General features: G+C 40.2%; 1 protein-coding gene across 4 annotated transcripts in view; it reads right to left on the reverse strand.

Moving 5' to 3' along the window:
• Nucleotides 1-18,359, reverse strand: part of ATRX (ATRX chromatin remodeler) — an 86,461-nt gene extending 68,102 nt beyond the window's left edge. For 2 of the 4 annotated variants that reach the window (XM_037408337.1, XM_037408336.1), the window contains exons 1-5: nucleotides 18,185-18,359; nucleotides 6,889-7,001; nucleotides 3,877-3,932; nucleotides 1,958-2,007; nucleotides 303-427 (exon numbers count right to left, since the gene is read on the reverse strand). In XM_037408337.1, coding sequence (XP_037264234.1) covers nucleotides 303-427; nucleotides 1,958-2,007; nucleotides 3,877-3,932; nucleotides 6,889-7,001; nucleotides 18,185-18,204 — 364 coding nt within the window. In that variant the 5' untranslated portion in view covers nucleotides 18,205-18,359. Of the gene's footprint in view, nucleotides 1-302; nucleotides 428-1,957; nucleotides 2,008-3,876; nucleotides 3,933-4,927; nucleotides 5,307-6,300; nucleotides 6,304-6,888; nucleotides 7,002-18,184 lie in introns of those variants that run through there. The other 2 variants (XM_037408339.1, XM_037408338.1) reach the window with 2 other exon arrangements.
• Between the last annotated feature and the right edge of the window lie 2,997 nt (nucleotides 18,360-21,356).

Genomic DNA, 21,356 nt, shown 5'->3' on the forward strand with positions numbered 1-21,356 from the left:
TCATGTTGGGTTTTATACACGTCAGTAGGCATCTGAAATTAAAGTCACCAGCACATCCTGGTGTACCCACAGATTAAATTATGCTGGGTTCAAAATGAAAGGTGCTTGGTTTCCTCTTCTAAATGCGGGGGGGGGGGGGGGGGGAAGCACTAGCATGTATGTCTAGATATAAAAGCCAACAGGACCTAAGACAGGCATTTTACTAATACATGTGCATTCCAATTAATTATTTATGCTGCATCATAATCTTGGCTAATTTGCTCAATTCAGAAAGACATGAAACAAAGACAGACATGAACTACCTTTAGGCAAACTTTGCATATCAACATCGTTTTCTGAGTTTTCATTTGAAATATCTTCATTTACAGTTTCATCTACGATTTGTTCATCATCTGATCCGACATATTTTGTTACAACTGTAGGTTTCCTGCATAGAAAAAAAACATACCATGACACATATTACATACTGCAATACAGCTAAGCCTGGTGCTTTGCAAGCAAAAAACACTGTACTGACTGGGGAAACCGATGTTCTTTTTAAATTCATTTAAGAGTTTTATGAGGTGGGATGCTCTGAGTTATTACAACAAACACATCTAAGCTAGTTTTCTTATTAGGAACGGGCTCCCTTCCTATGTTAAATAAAAAGATACACTAATCAAGTATTCTTGTTTCATAGGCTCACTGTATTATTTTTTTTGTAAAATCAAGGTTTGATGCATTTTTAAGAAGGTATGCAGGAAAGTCACACTTCTAGGAATAAAGCCTAAATGAAACACAAGTGAATGTCTGCTCAGAAATTTTATACATTTTTCCAAGTTTAACAGGCAGCGCAAAGAGAACACACAGATATTAGCAAATGACAAAAAGCAGCTTGGCAGAAAAGATGCTTGCAATGAAATAAAGGAAATTCAGAAAGAAATGAAAAAGCTGGCTGTTGAATAAAAGGACCAGTTGCCAGAATTTCACACAAATGTAATTTGGAATTGAATCCATTAAAATAAGTAAGCTTACTATGTCAGGACAGGGAGATAAAAAAAGAAAAAAGAAGAATCTTGAGCATAATTTTCAGTAGTCTGAAGGTATTATGTGAACTGGCACAGTATGATAAATGTATGAATGAAAATACCTTTAGTGATACGGGAGAAATTAAAGCCAAATATAAACCCACACTTGCCAATATAGAATCAAGACAAATAGAAAAGGGACAATTTCATTCCAGTGGCCATGATAAAATAAATTCAGATAAAAAGGAGAGTGAAGAGAGATACACACCTTTAAAGAGCAGTAGTAAGGCAGCTGTTGAAAGTCTGCATTTAGAAAAGCTCACCTATCTACACAGTATAATAGGATTTAAAAAAAACATCACAAAGCACATAACTTCAATGAGCATCAGCTGAGAGCAAAAGATAAGGAGTTTTACTAGATTAAGTCTGCCATTACTTAGGTCACAAATAATTTGTCTCCTGTAGGTTCAAACTGGTCGGTAAACAGTTAACTCCATACTTTCATCAATCAAAGAACAAAAAAGGATTAGGGAGAGATACAGCAAATGGCAGTTTCTGCACAGGACAACTTAATAGCACATTCTGATTCTACAGTTTCCCAGCGGTGAAAGTACACAAAGTCTTTTTTCTGTATGACCCAATTTACATTTTTGGAAGAATTATTCATGGAGAAATAGCAAGAGTGAAGGAACAACTGTGTCTCCAGGACAAAGGTGTTTATACAGCATAATCTTGTTGGTTTTGTTAATAAAAGTCAAGCTTTATGCTGTTAACCTTTGAACTGAAAGATGGTTTGAATTTAAGTTCACTATAACGCATTTGTTTTACCATCACTCTGCGAACTTGACGGATTTATTGTGGTGTATACTGTAACAGTATACACAGGTGCACAGTGCATGGACTTTTCTGTAGTTTTACATGCCAAAAAATAGTTTGTTTTCCAAACCAACCTTTTTGAACGTGATGATCCTGTGGATTTCATTCTTTCTGAAGTACTACTCTAAAAACAAGAAAAAATTAAGAAGTCAGCACATTTGCAACCAAGTGACGTGTCAACAAAAAGTTTCTTACATTAACTAGAACACATCTCAGAAGTGACCAGCACTCTTTCAAAAAAAAAAAGAAAAAAAGCATTAATAAAAAGTAGCACACAACATCAACAGTCATGCCAGTTCACTTAAACTACATCTATGGAGTTTCAGATCAGTAGTAAGACTGCAAGAAATCATCATTCTTTTAAAAACAGGTGTCACCAAACTAAGTCACTAATGCTCGCCAACCTCCCTATGCACAAAGCAACTGAGAGCACACTGTTACAGGTTGAGATGTTCAGAGAGAAACACTGCATGCGTCTCAAGCACTGACTCTTCATGAAATTAAGGCAATTCTCTCCTTGCAATTCTCAACAAGCATGACCTGCTGAAAGTTCTCTCAGCTTTCTGGAGAAGGGCCTCAGAATGGCTCATGATTACTGGTTAGCCCTAATCACTAACAGTTCTGGGGCCTCCTGCTCTGGGTATCTTCACTGCAATGTTAAGTTAAACGATTATGATTGTGTTCCTGCCCACGGCAGGGGGCTGGAACTACAGGATTTTAAGGTCCCTTCAAACACTACCCATATAACGATTAGCACGTGGAAGAATGGCCTAACTCATGAACACCCACCTGTCTCACTACTTTTGTGCACTTTCACTTTTTTTTTTTTTTACAATTCACTGGGACTCTTCACAGCACTTAGTACTGCAGTAACTTATGCAGGTCTATGAATGTTTTTCACACTATGTGAAGAAACCATCATATTTTCTGACAGATACAGAGGGCTCCTGAAGGCTGGCATCAGGGAGCTATCACTAGTATACACCAAAGAAGTGCCAGCAGAATGCAGACACTTGTTATCTGGCTCATATGCCAGAAAGGGCTAACTGTCTTTACAGGAAAACTGATTTTTCAGAGGTTTGTGCATGCATATTGTTACTAGGTTTGGACATTATAAAATACCTGAATTTACTGCAATAAAGACAAACAGGCAGGACAGTGACACTTGTGCTTTTTCTACATATTAACATATTGTCAACCAGAACGTTTCCAACACAAGAGTACACGTTAGTAAGACATACTACGTGAAAAATGTCATTTAACCTCTGTACCACATCACATAGAAGAAATCTGCTCATGTTTAATAAAAGTCCTGTACCTCCATCTTTTTTCTTTTTTTAAAAAAGAAAGCATGTTTGCCTAAAAGGACAACTAAGTACCTAATGTTATCTGAGTAAGAGGGTGTAAGTGTAAATATGAAGTAGAGATCAATTATTTTAAACCAAAAATAAGGGCCTGTTTACACGTAAGCCAAAGAACAGAACAAGGATAAAAGAATATTAACCAATTTTTTTTAAAAAAGTAAAACTCACTTTGCAATATACTCAAACTGAATCAACTAACACCACTGTGCATTACTTAACAAAAATGCAATTGTATACCTCAGGTAAGTAAATAAACCCTAACTCTCTTAACTGTGTTAAGAGACTTTTTTCCCCAGGAATTACTGTGCATCAGAAAGACAATTAAGTTGTCCAAGTAAATGAATATATTTCAGTAATTTAAAAATAAAGAAGGGGAGGGGGACAATGGACACAGAATTGCTTGCATATGCCTAAATCAAAGCGAGTAGAATTCAAAATTTAAAATTTAAAATTTATTTTTAAATATTTTACAAATGTTTCTATTCAGCAAATATGATGACATTTACTGCATGGCTGTGACAATATTCTTGAAGTATTTACTGTAAAAGCAACAAAGTGAACTCAGCATTTCCTACACTAGCCATTCTGCCCTAATAATGCAACAAGTTCAAAATAATTTTTATTCCTACCTCTTCTCTATTGTTCTCCATTGAAGCTGGACTACTTTTAGGTTCTCTGCTTTTACCTACAGAGAGAAATTAAAAGAATCCACTGAATTGCAAGAAATTAATTTCAAGTTCTTCACACTGTACATCATAGCATTGTTTATGTTTCACCAGTGTGAATATAGGTGACTGCATGACTTTCAGACTAACTGTTGCACAACAAAACACAGTCCACTGTATGGCCTAAATCTTAACAGAAATCATTTAGAAATTACTTTAAGTCACTGATAGGCTGCCTTTCCACTGGTGAAAAAATACTGGAAAAATCAAAGTGCAACTCCATAGGCAGAAACAATATAGTTAGTGCATTTTTTAAATCTCTAAAAAGTTCTTCATTTTCTCTTACACACCTTGACATTAAAAACACAGTAATACATCTGAGACCACGGAATCACAGACAAAAATCCCATTTCATTTAGGGTATGACAGAGAATTCCCACTTCTCAATCTTGGGAACTGTAGCATGTAAAACCTAAAGATATGCAACCTATTAATACCTGTTCCATCCACCATTCCAGGTAACGGAAGGAAAGTTTCGAGTTCAATGATTCAATGACATGTGTATGAAGTTGCTCAAAAGGCTTTGTAATAGCAGTATTTTAATAGATGCACTACTGAGAAACAGCAAGCAAAGTGGTAGTATAATTACAGGATACAGATCATGACCATTTGTGATTTTAACATAAAACTGCTAGCATTGCAACTTACTTATCCTTAAACTTCAGTTTTGGGAGAAAACAATCAAATTTCTTTTACACTGAAAAAATTAAATTACTTTGATTAGAAAATTTATTTTGGGTATTTGACCTAGGCTGAATTGTCTGGGTAAATTTCAGCCTTTCTGCATGTGAAGCTAACATAGAAGGAGGGAATAAAAAAAGGAAACAAATTTTTTTGCTCTTTTTAAGTACCTAAAATTTCTTCTCTGGAATATTACAGGTATTCCCGTTTTGACTAAAGAACCTGGTATTTGGAAGAAGGGTGATATTTCTTCTGGAAACTAGATGCTGCCCACCTTTTACCCAAGTGATAAATCCATGGAAAATACCAGTTTACACTTGTTCAGCAGAGATTTCTTTCATTTGGGCAGCCACAATCTGCAAATGCTGTATTCAGACTGCATCTGTGCTACCCCCAAAGTAACTGCTGAACATGCTCCATCATTAGTTTCTACATGTGACCGGGTGGTACATGAGCCATCCCCACAGCATGACCAAGCACGATGCACCCCCTCACAGCTTCTTGTGCTGACCCAGCTGCCCATCCTCCATCCACCTCAGGGCTACAAGAACACAGGACTTCCCCTGTGACTGCTGCTCTCGGGCAGGGGCTGGTCACTTCAACCAAGAGCAGGAAGTCAGTCTCTCCTAAGCTCTCAAGTGATTCTCCTGCTGGTACCCATGCGATGTAGAGGAGGTAGACATCCCATTTGAATGCACAAGATAAAGAAATATTATTAAGGCTGTAAAATCCAGTTCTCAAAGATTAAGAAGAGCAAGAATTAAAGTTAGTGGAGCAATTTCACTTTACTTATCATTCCTAGCACATAGGCATTAGGGTACAGTTCAGCTCCATAGCAGTGCACAAGACAGAAGTGCTCAATGAGCAACTGCTTCATATTTTAATTGACCTGTGTGTGACACGAACATGTTCTAACTCTCCTGAGCCACAATTCACCATCTTCATCACCACATCCCTCCTCACAACAGTCTACCTAGTAGTTCACATATCTTCCAAATGCTGAAACTACACAGGGTCCATTACTACATAAGGCTGATTTGGTCCAAACCATGTCTATCACTTCCACACTGAACAAGCATTCTGTGGACTGGGGGGGGGGGGTGGAAAGAGCTGCTAAAGACACTATCATTACACACAGGAAGTTGGGAGGGGAAGTAAATTTGCAGTTAGTTCTGGCATTTCCTAATACTTAAATGTTTAATTCTTAACTTTTCAACTTTAATTAATGTTCTATAAGAAATAAAATCTGAGATGTCACAATCAACACTGAAACAAGCCTGCTACTAATGAGTAAGTGTACCCCTATTTCAAAGTGAATCTGTAGTTTAAGTCAAGGAGTCAAATTCTACTTTGTAACTACAGAGGATAAATGGAAAAATTTCTTTTTCTCAGTATGCTCCTCAGTAAAATTTCACTTTGAGATGCATCTACATCACAGTTTAGTTTATTATTCTGCTGAAGTATCATATGAATAATTTCTTCCTATGTTAACAGTTCGGTTTGATGCTGACATAAGGAGATGAGCACCACGTGGCAGCACTGTTGCAAGACAAAACATTAAAAGAGAGTAATTGCACATCAGAAAACTACGTAAGTTTATTACTTAGGACAACGTGAGTTCGAAAAATACACTAACACAGCCAACACACTCTCAATTTAACCTAACAGGTTAATTTAACAGATTTAACCTACTTAAATTTGAAAACAAATTTTATTTATTTATACTGTTATGAAATAATTCAGCTTTTTATGACTGCAATCAAAACAAAGGGTTTAACATTTGACCTAATGTACGACTAGTGTTTTCCAGAACGATTTTGTTTTCAAACTTTTCCAGACTACACATAGAAACTGTTTTCAAATAATTATGACAGCACCCTCTCCAGAACATCTGTAACTACAAGAACTGCAAAAGCTTTACTTCAGCAGGAAAAAACAGTAACACCGAACAATAAAGCCATAGCACAGCAAATACATGCATGTTCTCCGCGTCATGTTTCATAGAAAGTAAATGACCAGTAAGATTAGTTTTCCACATTTAGAAAAGATTCAGAACTGAAAGAAAAATTGTATCAAAAGCCTACTGTATATTTATTAAGATATCACCACTTAAATCACATTAGAACTTTGCATAATTGCCCTAGTGAAGTCCAACATAGTGAAATCCCGCCACAAAGTTACTTGACTTTAGAACCATATACACACTGAAAATAAAAACATAAAATGTCTTTTCACCTATAGTTTTGGGTTTGGATAATGCTGGAGGAGAGTTGGCGTCCTCAGATTCTTCTGATGACTGAGCCAAGAAGTCATGAAGTTTCTGCACCAACGTATTCAACTTGCTTTCACTGTTAAAATACAAGTAAAACTTGAAGTTAGCTGTATTATCTCACTCTAATTAGCAAGCCTGAAAGAAATTATGCTTAATTAATATACACCTACAAAAGAAACCCAGTTATTGCTTAAACATTTATTTCTGCAAGAGAATATTAAAGTAAATAAAAACGATATAATTTTGTTAAACTCCAAGTAAAATAACAGGTGCAGCCTTATTGACAATAAAGCACTAAGGACTCTGTTAACAGTAATAATAAAACTATTTTTTTAATATATTTTAAACAGTAGAGACTGTTTAAAATTATTTACAAAATTCAAGAAAGTCTGTGTGGTAATGCTGCTATGAGCTGAAGATAGCAAAAAATTCACTTAAGATTCTACCTTGTCAGAAGCTGAAGAGGTAAAAATAATAGAATCTTCATTTTATTACCAAAATTGTGAACTTTGGGGATATAACACACTAGAAGTAACAGCAGAATTTCACCTACAACCTTAGAAACAAACATGTCCATCGAGTATGACAGATCTACATTCTTAAACAAAGCTTATATTCAATCAGCCATGTACATACACAGTATATGCTGTATATAGTCCAAAGAACAACCATGTAGGATCAGATCATTTCTTGATCTGTTTGCACAAGAGTTCATAATTAATTTATAAAAAACAATACCCTGAGAATTTTCACTAGGCCATTTTAGATATCAGAAATTGTTAGTCTCGTATATACTCATTACAGTAAAAAGGCAACACCTTTATCCTGTGTTTTTGTTAAAAAACTATACCACTTCATAATCTACATGTTACTCCCTCTTTTTATGCTGTTTATTTCAGATTTTCTCCTCCTGAAACTTTCACAGTTTCCCAGGACAAGTGCCTTTTCCTGACTGCAAGCACACGGACTGAGGCCAAGGGCAGTCACAGCACAGACCCCCTGTACCACAAGTCACCACTCCGCCGTTTGTCACTGTTTCCCTCCCAGACAATATCAGTCCTCCAAAATCTGCCAGCTGGTATGTCTGAGTCATCCTACGTTACCTGCTACCAGATATAGGTTTTCAAACTGCTGAACTAAGGTACCCCCTTCATAAGTTAACCCAGTTAAAGCACACAGGCTTCCATCTCCCCCTTTTTTATCTCCTGTTGCTTTCAAAGTATCTTCTGATAGCAAGAATAAATAAGGTTTTCTGTCCCTGTTTTACAGGTTCTAGGAATTTTTTGAGTATTTATCAGAAGCTCAATCCACTCACCATTACCTCCTCTACTATTTCTCTGAACACATCAATTTATTAACTTCTGACTTTCAATTTGTGATGGCTAAGAAAAATAAAAAAATAATCACCTTTTTTATAAGAAGGACATGCAGATGAGCACTCTTTTGAGCCCCAAGTGAAAGGGTATGATCACATTAATGCAAATGACTATTTAAATTAGTGAAAATAACCACACATAAACCAGCATAAAACACCCGTTGAAAAAAAATTATCTGTAATTCCTTTAAACCTTCTGAAGTACTCAAAACAAAACAGCACTTTGTAATGGAAAGATTTTCTGCATGAGTAAAGGACACTTTTCTTTTGAGACTACATACATACAATCAATCACTCGAGCAACTTTGAAAGAGAGTGTAACAAAGCCTGTTCTACTCTCAAGTGTATCTTACAATTTTTCTCTCAATCTGTTTAGAAGTCTTTCCCTCTAATTACTGGACTCACGCTGTTACACAACTGCCAGTCCCTAAACCTGGACTTCCCTTCCTATCATGGATGGAGGGCATACTTGGAAAACATCACAGAAAATGGTAACGGTACACTTCAGTTTTAACAGATAGCATGCTCTACTTTAGAAAGGAGATTTAATGACAATTTATTCACTTTAAGTTAAAAAAATCAAGAGTTATTCAGAATTATTTCATAGCAAAAGTACATAAAGAAATTTTATATCCATTCCAGATGGTCTGAAGAACCACTGCACATTTATAGAAAGGCCACAAAAAAGTACATTTTTGGTAGTGAAAACAAAAACAAAAACACCCACACGTGGAATTCTGCTCATTTGGTTTATAAATAACTTGTTTTGGTAACAGCACTTTAGAAAAGAAAATGAGAACTATAGATGAATTATAATATTGTTCTCAATACAAAACAAATTCAGAATATTATCATGTGTCTTTGTGAGTAACAGTTGGAACACTATCTACTACCATTTATTAACTCTTATCCTAACTACCCTAAAATTATCATTTTCAGAGCAAAACGTTCATGCTGACAACAAAAAAACCCCCAACAAACTGATACTAAAAAATCTTCGCAACTTGCTTTTCCTCTTGCTTATTCAGCATTCTGTACCATAAGCCTGTACTAAGGAATACTGGGTCAAATATCAGTAAAGGTGTTACACTTACTAGACTCTACCACAGAGAAGTTTTAATTTAGGGCAATGCTTTTCCTGTTTTTGTACAAAAGCAATTTTATGTCATGCATTTATAGTTGAGAAAATATTATATTTTTTTAAAGCTTCTACTCCGAAAACCTCATTCTTTGCGATATATTCATAGATTCAACCACTATTAAATTGATCACAACCTATAAAATACGTATTTTTTAGAAAAACAGGGGCCTAAAAATTTAGAACCATCTCAGAAGCACTAAGTGAAGCAAGCAGTCACCCTCTACCACATAGCAACAGTCCCTACAGGTGTTTTCAGGCTTGCATGTTCCAAGCAAACAGCTTCACCATCAGTCTAGAGCTATTTCAACCCTGTTTAGCCTAATTAAAACAGGATGAAAGGAAAGGTGTCCTACTATAGAATCCTAGACTCGTTTAGCCATGAACCTGATTTGTGACCTTGGGAAAGATCTTACAAAAATACCGTTTCTTAACTAAATTCCGAGCAAGTGCTGTGATCTTAAACAGTAAATGCCTGGCCCTTACTTGGATGAAAAAAAAAAAAAATCAACACCACTACAAATTAGGCAAGCCAGGTATTAGGCCAAATAATTCTACAAATCAGTACAATTATCAGAAGAAAAATAAGGGACAGGTGATGTCCTAACCTAGACACACTATACTTAATTCAATATGGCTGTTCACTGCTGCCCCCTTGAGCATGCTTACCTGTACGGGGTTGTGTGCCAAGATTTTGGGGGAACGGGGGGGGGGGGGGTGTGCGTACAGGGGGGGCTTGTGAGAAGCTGCCAGAAGCTTCCCCCATGTCCGACAGAGCCCACGCTGGCCGGCTCTGCGATGGCCCCGCCGCTGGCCGAGGCCGAGCCCGAGCCCATCAGCGACGGTGGGAGCCTCTGGGGGAACATCTTAAAGAAGGGGGGAACCCCCTGTGCAACAGCGGCGGAGACGAGCGAGGCCATGCGAGAGCAGCAGCGCTGCAGCACCCGGGGCGGGGCAGGGCAGGGGGGCTCCAGGCACGGAGCAGAGACCCCCCAACCCATGGGGAAGCCCATGAGGGGGAAGTCCAAGCTGTCCCCCTCAACCCGTGGAGCCCACAGGGAAGCAGATCCCCCCCTGCAGCCCAGGGAGGGACCCACGCTGGGGGATGCGACCCGCGGGCAGCCCGTGCTGGAGCAGGCTGTTCCTGAAGGATTACAGCCCGTGGGAGGGACCCACGCTGGAGCAGTTTGTGAAGGTCTGCCGTGGGAGGGACCCACGCTGGAGCAGGGGAAGAGTGTGAGGAGGAAGGAGCAGCAGAGACAGTGTGATGGACAGCCCCCATTCCCTGTCGGTGCAGGGGGGAGGAGGGAGAGAAATCGGGAGTGAAGCGGAGCCTGGGAACAAGGGAGGGGTGGGGGAAGGTGTTTTAATATACGGTCTTACTTCTCACTACCCTACTCTGACTTGGTTGGTAATAAATTACATTCATTTCCCCAAGTTGAGCCTGTTTTGCCCCTGACAGTAACTGTGATGATCCCCCTCCCCTTACAACCCAGGAGCCTTCCGTTGGATTTTCTCTCCCCTGCCCAGCTGAGGCGGGTGGTGATGGAGCAGCTGTGGCGAGTGCCGGGTATTCAGCCAGGGTCAACCCACCACATTACTTCATCACCTGTGTTAGCTAATGAACACGCTTCTGCAAAGTGAATCAAACCACCTTGGACAAATAACATTTTAAGGAACAGTTTTCATTTGGATCCAATTTGCCACATATTCACGTGATCATTCTCTCCGATGGCAGGTGAGGTGCTGCAGATTCATAGCCAGAGCAAGGAAAGAGCAGGACTGCCCACTTCAGCAGCAATCCCAGGTCACACTGGATTATACCATGCAACTGCACTGGAAAAGCTTTACTGGGCTCAGTTTCTACCTACTTTCTTCAAACACTTTAAAAATGCAAGTGGGAAATGTCCCAGTTATTGTCAACATCTGGAAGAACAGTTTTAAAATTATTTAAACATTTATTTAAAACACATTATTCCACAGGATCCTACCAATTTTTAGTCTAGTTAAGTGTCCCCCATCTGAATGGGATGGAGCTCGAAAGCACTCCTATTGCAATGACAAACACGATTTTGCAGAATTTTTCTTATCTCAAGTAGTCACCTTCCTTAACTTCAATACTTGTCTAAATTTTTTCTGTTTAAACTTTTAAAATAGTTCAAGGGCACAAGTTTTTTAAATTCATCTTTATTGTTTCACATTAAGTCCCAATCATTTTTCACTTTTGAAGCTGAAATTAAATACTGCAGCACAAGTATTAAGCAGACAAAATTAAACAATCCTTAGGGAAAAAAAACCTGAAAACAAGTAAAACCAGATGTGCTTTTAAACTGGTCTGTAGACTACCATCCTCTGCTTCAGACTGTATCCCCATGCAAATGACAGAAATCCAACAACCCACAGCAAAAATCGGAGTATTTTAATTAAGACAGTGGGAAGACATGCTACCTATAAACAAGCCAGTATTCTGCACCTGTAAATCTTCATAGAAGTTTTCCTGATGAGAAGGAAAAGTGTTAGACTTAACTCACAAGATTTCAGTTACCAGGGCAGAGCCTACATAGTTGTTTCACAAACCATGTCAATATTGTGGCTGAACACACATGAAATAGCTTAAGACTGCTGGAAAGACTGAAAGATGATAAACCCTACTAGATAAGTTGTTTGTTTTCTTATCCCTAATCAAAAAAAGGAGTGAACACACCTGCAACAGTCCAAGAAGCCTACTTCTCTCAGAAAAAAATACATAACCAGAAAATAAAATCAGCCTATGACTGTATCAGTTGAACAAGTAAAAGAATAGGGTTTCATCAAGGTGGGGAAACAGAGCACTTCCCCCCCAGTGGTTGGTTTTTAACTCAACAATGGTTTTCCAAGGGCAAAGCAACATGATATTGCATAGCCTAGATCAGATTAGTATTTTGTATTTTATTTATACCGATACACTGATTACACCAAAACAAGTAAGGCTTTACAATCAGGATTCACACAATCTGCTCAAGTTGGCATGAACCAGCTCTACCGCCAAAGGACGCAAACCCTCATGCCCCAACACACACAGCTGATGCCACCCACACTCTCAGTTCTCTACCTTCTCCTCCAGTTCAGTATAAGTATTTGTTTTGACCTATGCACACAAGCTAATCCATGTTCAAAGTCACCATTTCTTCTACTGAATCTAGACAATTACCCTAAACCAGCCAGCTCACTGCTCATTGGTACGAATGTTCCTGCAAGCAGAGGTGATGACAGTCTGAGCTGGGAAGCAAGGGACTGTAACTTCAGTGGCAGCAATATGCTACGTGACCCTGAACCATCACGTGGCAGCAGAGCTAAGAATCGGTCAGGTAAATGACACCAAGAATCACAGAATCATTCCAGTTGGAAGGGACCTCTGGAGATCACCAAGTCCAAGCCCCCAGCACAAGCAGAGACAGCTACAGGAGGTGGCCCAGAAATACATTCAGTAAGGTTCCAAGTACCTCCACAGGTGGCAGCTCCATGATATCTCAGGATGACTTTTCCTGTGTTTGACCATTCTCATAGTAAAAAAGTCCTCTTGTGATTAGATGGAACGGTACCATGTTAAAACTTACTAGATCAGATACAGTCAGCAAATACCACAATACCAAAGCTCTGACTGAAAAGAGGTGCAGGCATCTAGCACTTCATCAGATCCGGAGAGTCTATCCTTAAGACTTCATTAACACAAATTCACTCTTACTTTGTTTAGAACTGACTTTAAATCCACAGGGGCTTAATCAAGTGATACCTAGCACAGTTGAAGACGCTCACCGGCGTAGACGAAGTAACTTTGGAGCTTAAGTACAGCATAACAGGTTCAGGCAACTAAACAGAATTATTTTCCTCCAGACACACAAAGGGAATGAGAAAGCAATGGTTCAAAGTCACTAAGAGACCCCTTATTCTGTTCAAGGAAGATTATACAATTTCTTTTTGTTGAGACAGTATCCAAACAACCATACTAAGATTTGGCTGAGACTTACCATGTTTCACTAGAAAAATTCTTTGGTTTTTTAACCTGTTTCTTTAATTAATGGGAGCTTAAAAGAAAGCAAACAAAAAAAAAATCCCGCTAAAACAAACAATTTCGTTGTTAGGTTGGCTTGAATGCCACACAGAAGTCTCTAACTTCAATAGCTAAATAATCTGCAGCTGAAAAAGACTGACCAAAGTCGGCTGAAAAATCTAAATACAGTATTTTCACCTTTATAAGACAAGAATTATGGTAAACTGAATACCTTACTATATTAAGTCCAGAATAATAAAAGCTCAAGCTAGCATATATAACATAGAAAACAGAAAATGGTATTAAAAAAGCTTAAAAACACTTTGTTTAAAGGGAAAAAAAGGGCTCCACATCCAACAGCATCACACCCTTCTAATGCTGAAACTGCTTTTTCTTTTACTTCATCTCCCTTCGTTTCCAGGAGTTTATCACAGATTCTCAACAAAGCATCATTCATTATGAACCCTGCCCTCAGAATTAAAGCATGTCCCTCTAAGTCTCCCAGATACTCCCAATCAGGTTTGCTACAGGTTTTAAAGGCTGTAGCCCATCTGAAGCATAGCTTTTTATTTTGTAAGATAAAAGCCACCTCAGTTTGCCCAACTGTCAGTCCTGAATTTAATGGCTCATTTTTTTGGTTTGCTGTACAGGATAGATGTATTTGCCCAACAAGACTTCTACAGTTGCACTTCTTAAGACCCACAGTTGGACCCAAGATGGAAATTTCTACAACCATGCAGCTTTCAGACTTGCAAATGAACTGCCTAAATAGCACTGAAGTGGACACTGGTCAACACTCTGTGTGATTAAGTCCTTGATTTTTTTTCAAGGTTTCACTCTTTTTCTAAACAAACAAGAAAAAAAAAAAAAGAGAGAGAGAAAAAAAACAACATCCATCCATCCTCCATCTTGAATGACAACTGCCTGGCTAGATGTTAGAATAAATTATGAAAGCTTTACACTCTTCCTTTAATAAATCAGGGCACTTCACCTAACATCTTTTCAAGTCAATACAAAACCTTCCATATTTGCCACTGAATTTCTACAATTTCTTCTTTCTCCTCATGATTCGCCACTAGAACAACCTGCCACTGTCCTGTCCATGTAATGATTCATGTTTCCAAATCACCTGCAGGCACAAGCTGAGCTCTAGGGATACAAAATGTGATTTCATGAGGTTCAGCAGTATACTAGGCCATTCCCATTTATAAAAGCCACATCTAGTGATCCAGTCTAAAAATGTACTCTGCCGTAGACTGCAGGCATTTGGTTTTATGGTGAACACAGCACATTTCAGTATTATTTTTTATATTTTCTTTTGGTGAGGTATATTCACCTATAAAGCACTAACTTGTCCTCTCTTCAAGCAGAGGGTGCAAGCGCTCATCTAGAACAGAACTGGGAGTTTTAAGTTTCCACAATGTTAAGGCCATCCCACTGCAGAATTTGTATTATACACCCCTTTATCACACCAAATTATTCCATAGAAAATGAAGATACCTTCAGTTAAGCCCTACAGAGATCCTCACACAAAGTTTACAAAACCCTAACAGAGACAGTATTGTACTGAAACATAAATAATGAAGTCACTGCATTAAGTCCCTCTCGGAGAACTGCACTGAAGCAGCACAAACACTTCGGCTCTGGGGCACATCTGGCACAAAAGACAACAGCCAACCTAAAGCTTTGCTCTTCTTTGGGGAAGAGTCAAAAAATCTACTTATGTTCGCTCCAAATGACCATATGAAAGACAGCTAACTTACACTGTACCATCAGAGGATATGGAAGATTGCTATTGACTTAGTTCCAATTAGATTACTGTGGCATTAAATAACATGCCTCAAACAACCCTATATTATCACTCAGAACCAAGAAATTCAAGTGAATCAAAAATGCAGAAAATTTAATAAAAATGTTAAGACCAAGCTACCAAAATATCATCCTGAAAGTTTTAAAAAGTCTGAATAAAAAGATAAGTTTATTTTGCCAGTGTAAAATAAATCTAGTTTCACCAACTACCAGATGGTTCAAGTGAGTAAGACTCAAAACCTGGCTTTTTTTCTATTGTTATGCTTATTTTGTACAACATACAAACTGATTGGTAGGAACAGGTTAGGCCACTATGACAAAGATTCCTCCACTTAACAAACAAACACAAAAAAAAACCCAAACTCTTTTTTAAGTTTAAGATAAATCTTTATAAACATTTACAGAGGCAGATTTTTTTTTTAGTTTCTTAGTAAGTTACTCCAGTTTTTGTCCTGTATTTCATCATTCCAAACTTCTCATCCTACACATGGGAGATTCCTAGGTTCTTCATATTAAGTAAAAGTATTCCTTATGACAAGTTTAAAACTTCATAACCAGCAGACTAGTATTGATTGTTTTCCTTTTAAGCACTGTAAGTCTATGTTACAGAAATGCTGGGAAAAGATTTTCCATCAAAATTCTATTGTTTACGTGTTTTCCAAAGAATTTGAACAACAATCTCCTAACTTTATGTCTGTACACATCTTACACCAGCAAAACTGCAGAGAGCAGATGAAATGAGCGTGCAGGGTGACTGTGCAGGGTGACAGAAATGCAGGCAGCTGACGGGCCAACAGGACTTGTGGGAAACGGGGGGGAAGAGAGAGCAGGCGCACACAAACATGTGCGTGCATTTTTTGTTTTCCCCTCTCATTCTCTCCAACTCCAATTTTAAGTAGAACGTGAACTGACAGAAAGTAAGAAAAAGCGCATGCAATGTGTTCATCAGCTTGTAACTCTGAAACCATGGTACCCTACAATGTCATGCCTAGCTCCTGGCATGAACTGTTCCTGTAAACTACAACCAAATTGCTCAAGATGAGCTCTATATAGGATGAGAGTTATAAAAAACACGCAGACTGAATGAGAACTGAGTTTCTGAACAGAAGAAATGTTTGGAGCACTGGGAAAGAAAATAATATTATGCCCATCTACTTAAAAGTAGTTTGTCACAGGGCCTGCTTATTCTGTGGGGCAGATCCAACCCAAAGACTGCATACAATCTCAAATCTATTCTGTGCATACTTTTTGATCTTCAAGGGTAGAAGTAATTTGAAATAATCCAATTTACCTCTCTGGCTGCAGGTAATCTGAAAAACTGCATGGAAAAATAGATGAGCTTCTGTATCCTTCTCTACTGAAGCACCAAAGTAAAGCAGCCCCTTAGTAGCAACACTAGTTGTTGCACTAATGACAACATAAGAATACAGAAAGGGTTAAGTACAAAACCGTCATAAGGTAGACCAGGAAGAAGTTGTTTTTAAAAAAAAAAAAAGACAAAGAACAATATGAGAAAACAGGGAACAAAATAAAAGAGCCATAGTAAAATAAAAAGCAAAGTGGTGCAAATGGAAGAACGTTTTTCAGAATCTGCAATGCAAATTACGAATAAATAGTAGTAGCCACATCTTTTTGTTATACAAAAATCAGGCTATCCTCGAACCAACACAAAAGTGGTTTAATCTGTAAGTACTGCAAGAACCTAAAGTGGAGAAAGTGGGAGTCGGAAAGAGAAAGGGGATCTTTCCCCTTTCTTACAAATCCTCATCTTACAAAATAAGGGAGGAAACACACGCACAAGAAACTGCTGTTGAGAAGCTGAGTGCCAAATAATGTGTATTTGCAATACTCAACTTACGAGCCAGCTTATGATCAACATCAAAAACGATGATGAGCTCTTACTGGTTTTGTTAGCTGGAAGTAGAGTACATACTCATGACTTCCTCATAAGTGTTAAGGCTTTAAAATCAAGCAGTACACAAGAGGAGGAAAACTACCATCCCTTGAACTTCTGGCTGAAACTGAACAGCACTTACGACCTACTCAAAATTAAGTCTAAAACTAGGTGGTGAAGACGCACAAACGCGACCCCAGAACAAACTTTATCCGAGGCTCAGTGCTTAAGCCACCGCGATGCCTCCCTTCCTTAACACTTTTGGATTGTGGAGCTATGTGCGACATCCGTGAGGGTCAAGCGACAGGGCGCCGCAGGCAGCTGGAGTATTTGTGGGTGGACTGTGTTGACGAGACCACTTGAGCTATCGATGAACTGAAAGCACACAAAGCCAACTATTTATCGGTCGCGTAACACGACGGCTGTCTGAACACCGACTTTGCTAGGGGTTTTTGTCAGCTTGCTTACTTCACGCAGCAAAACAGGAGCCGTCCGTAACAATTACCACGGCAGGAGCCCGCTCTTCAAGGGTAGCGGGCGGTGTTTGTAAACCAGCATGAAAACAGATCCTTCGCGGGGGGATCAGCGGGATCGGAAGATCTTTACTACAGCGCAAACACGTGGGGCGGGGGCGGACAAACGGAGGACACATCCCCGCGGCGCCCAGCGGCGGGAGCACGGCGGCCGATGGCGGCGGCCAACGGCGGCCCCGCCCCTCCAGGCCTTCCCGCCGAGCCGCGCCGGGACGGAGCAGCCCTGCCTAACTCAGCCCTACCGGCGGGCCCCGGCCCACCGAGCCCGGACAAGAGGGACGGGCGTGCCGCCGCGGGCCGAGCGCCGGGCCGCACCGAGCCCAGCCCGGGCGGTCGCCGCCTCCTGCCGCTGCCCGCCGCCTCGGGCCCGTCCCCGCCCCACCCCCGCCGGCGGGCCGCGCGGTGCAGCCGCGGAGGCCGCCCGCCAGCAGCGGCCGCCGCTCCCCCCGGCGCCTGGCAGGGGCGGACTCCGGGCCGTACCTCACAGGCTCTGCGGTCATGTCTCCGCCGCCGCTGCTCAGAGCAGCCGGCCAGGCCGGAACCGGGCTCAGGCGCTGAAGAGGGACAAAGCCGCTATGGCCACCATCGCAAGCCCCGCCGCCATCTTATCGGATCGAGGCAGAGGGAGACCTGCCTCCTGCCGCCTTCCTCCTTCGCCGACTCCCATTGGCTCCTTGCCGCCCCCAGCTATTTTCCAATTGGGCGGCTCCGACGGGGCCGGTTGCTAGGGTCGTTTACGTCACCGTCCCAACCTTCCGCGCTCCGATTGGCCGGAGCGACGGTTACATCACCGGCAGGGGCCTGGCGTCACGCACCGGCTCCCGTGACATCATTTCAAAACAAAGTGTATTGACGGCTCCGCCCGGCAGGGGGCTCCAGCCCACGGGCGCCCCCGCGGCCGCGGCAGCCCGGCCCCAGTCGCCCGCCCCACCTGAGAGCACCAGCGGCGGCACCTCCACACAGGCCAGGGCCGTGCTGCAGGGCCGGTGGGCCCGCTCTGCCACCGGGCCGGGGGCGCACACCAGCCTTAGAAACCTTTTCCCAAGCTTTTCCCGAATAAAAAGAGCGAGCGAGGTACAAGTGACACAATCACTTGGAGAATTACCGGCCTCGAATTAGTCGAAGAGTGCCCAGGCCGCACTGCCAGCTCCAGCTTCGCTTCAGCCCAGCAGGCCACGCTGCCAGCTCCAGCTTTGCTTTGGCCCAGCTTCGCCAAAACTTGAACCGAAAATCCTTCAGGTGAGGAAGGCCATGGCCAAGGTTTCTGTCAGTATGCCAAGGTGACTTTCCCCGCTTGCACCAGCAGCGCTGATGTCCCCGTCAGAGGTGTGAGAAGTGGAGGGGAGCAGGTCACTGCTGGGAGGAATGGCGTGAGACATGCTTGTGAGGGGCTGGCGGGGACCCTTCTCTTCCATCACCTGCCCAGAACGTGGCACCTGGTCCAGAGCCGGCACCACCTGGCACAGGTACCACTCACCCTATAGCAACCCGTTTAGAAAATTAATATATTATTTTTCTGCAGAAACAAAGTACCACCGCCTCGCCTGGCTTCATAAAAAAATGTGCAAAACATGAGGGAAAAAAAATTGTGAAGCCCTTGTCACCATAACTATAACTACTCCTTAATATATATTTCATTCTAAAAGGCAACAATAATAGAATGAACAGCACTTTGGCACTTCAGCATGTACAAGCTTACACATCCCAGGGAAATTCTACAAAATGGTCTAAACAATTTGCTTCAGAATTTAACATTTTACCAAAGAACTGCATCCTGCATTTGCTGAATTTTAGTAATACCAAACAGCAGATTCAGTAACACCATCAGTATAATCAATTGTCAATACCACATTTTTGAAAGACCAAAGTGTTACCTGCCTTCTAGCTAAGTTTTAGAAGGAAAAAAGTAAATTCATGTAACCGTGACTGCTACAAATTGCATTAAAAAAATGTAAAAAGCCTTTTTTTTTTTTTTTTGCCAGTGGACAGATGAATTAAACCAGAAGCATTACCTATTCTTAGCCCTGCATTAGTATTCCAATAATGTGATTAAATTAAGAAGACAAAACCTTTCTTTTCTTCTTCTAAAGGATTTAAGTCTGCTTTATGGACTAATATCCTACTGATTCAGAATAACCAATAGAAATATTTATTACTATTATTCTGCAATATATTTTCTTATACTATTTTGTTAGGAGATGGAAGGTATTTGAAAGCAGTTTAAGAAAAACAAATTTAAATTGCCCCCAATTCACAACTTATTGCACATGAAAAAGAAATCTTATTGTGAGAAGAGGTCAAGATAGAGTAAGAATGGCGATGTTTCCATGTCCAGTTACACCAGGACACAACAGCTGACACTAGTATGAGGTTGTCAAAAAACAGATTGTAGAAGTATAGTGAAACCTGCCTATGGACAGGTAACACATGCAGCTGCAGAGAAACGTCTTGCACATCTAGAAACATCTTGCACACCTAACATACCCACAGTTAAGTTTCCCCAGCACACAGGACCCCTTCCCCCCAGCTCTCTACTAACTGACTGCTGGCTGCTCCAACGTACCTGGAAGAATGAGGATTCAGAGCTTAGTTTGCAGGACAAACCAAGGGCCACTGTAGGGTCTCATCATACTGATTATTGTTTTTAATATAATGATAGTAATTAGTTTTCTTAAGTAGATATTAGCCTACTTTTAAGAAAAATGGCTGAAAGACATGTATAGTTATCAATCGAGAGTATTTTAATAACTTTATGTGCTCCTGACCTAGAAATACAAACTACATATACATCTCTTTCAGATTATTATCTGTGATAAAAGTAGCACAATTAATCCAGAACAATAAAACACTATGCTTAAATTCATTTTATAGGAATGAGCTTTTAAATGGAATAGATTCTGTGCAATGAAACTCATTCTCTATTCATCAGACAAAAAGCATGATAAAAACTGAAAACAGATGACTGCCTACTCAAGAGCTTGGGTTTATTCTTTGTTTTGCTGTTATTCTACTCCCCTTAATGAAGTTCCAAGTGATGGTGTGGCACCAGTTGAGTAGTGGCTTGTATTTGATAATTAAACCTTTTCAGCATGAGAAAGCAGAAAACATCAAGGTCCAAAAGCGAAACAAAGTGCCAGTACTTTTCCAAATCCTTTGTGAGAACTGATTTCTCTCAGCAGATGGAAAGCACTTTCAAATTAAAAAAAAAAATTATCTGATTTCAGTATAAGCTATTTGCTGTTATAGACTGGCTAATTTTTAAAAGAGACTATCAGAAACCATTGCTAACAAACCATGAAGGAACTCTACAGACCATTTTTCTCCCAACAAACTTCAGCTACAAGATACCACAACCTAGCATAATTTGATGTCACGTGCAGCATATCCCAACAAGCATAAATGCGTCAGGCCTCTGATTTTCTTCGGATGTTTCAAAAGTTTAGGAAGTTAAGCAACTGACCTTCTTCAGTACTTCTAAAACTTCTGCTTTGATTTGTCATGAATATAGACTAAGAATAAAAAAAAAAAAAATCAGTTATGCTTACTTTTAAACTTCTTTAACAAGGCACAGAATAGGTCTTGATGTACATTTAAGTTAGATGTCAAATAGTTGTGGCCATTTAGAAGCATCTGTGTTTTTATCCTAAAGCCT

This window comes from Falco rusticolus, chromosome 14, assembly GCF_015220075.1.
Source record: "Falco rusticolus isolate bFalRus1 chromosome 14, bFalRus1.pri, whole genome shotgun sequence".
NCBI classification, from domain to species: Eukaryota; Metazoa; Chordata; class Aves; order Falconiformes; family Falconidae; genus Falco; species Falco rusticolus.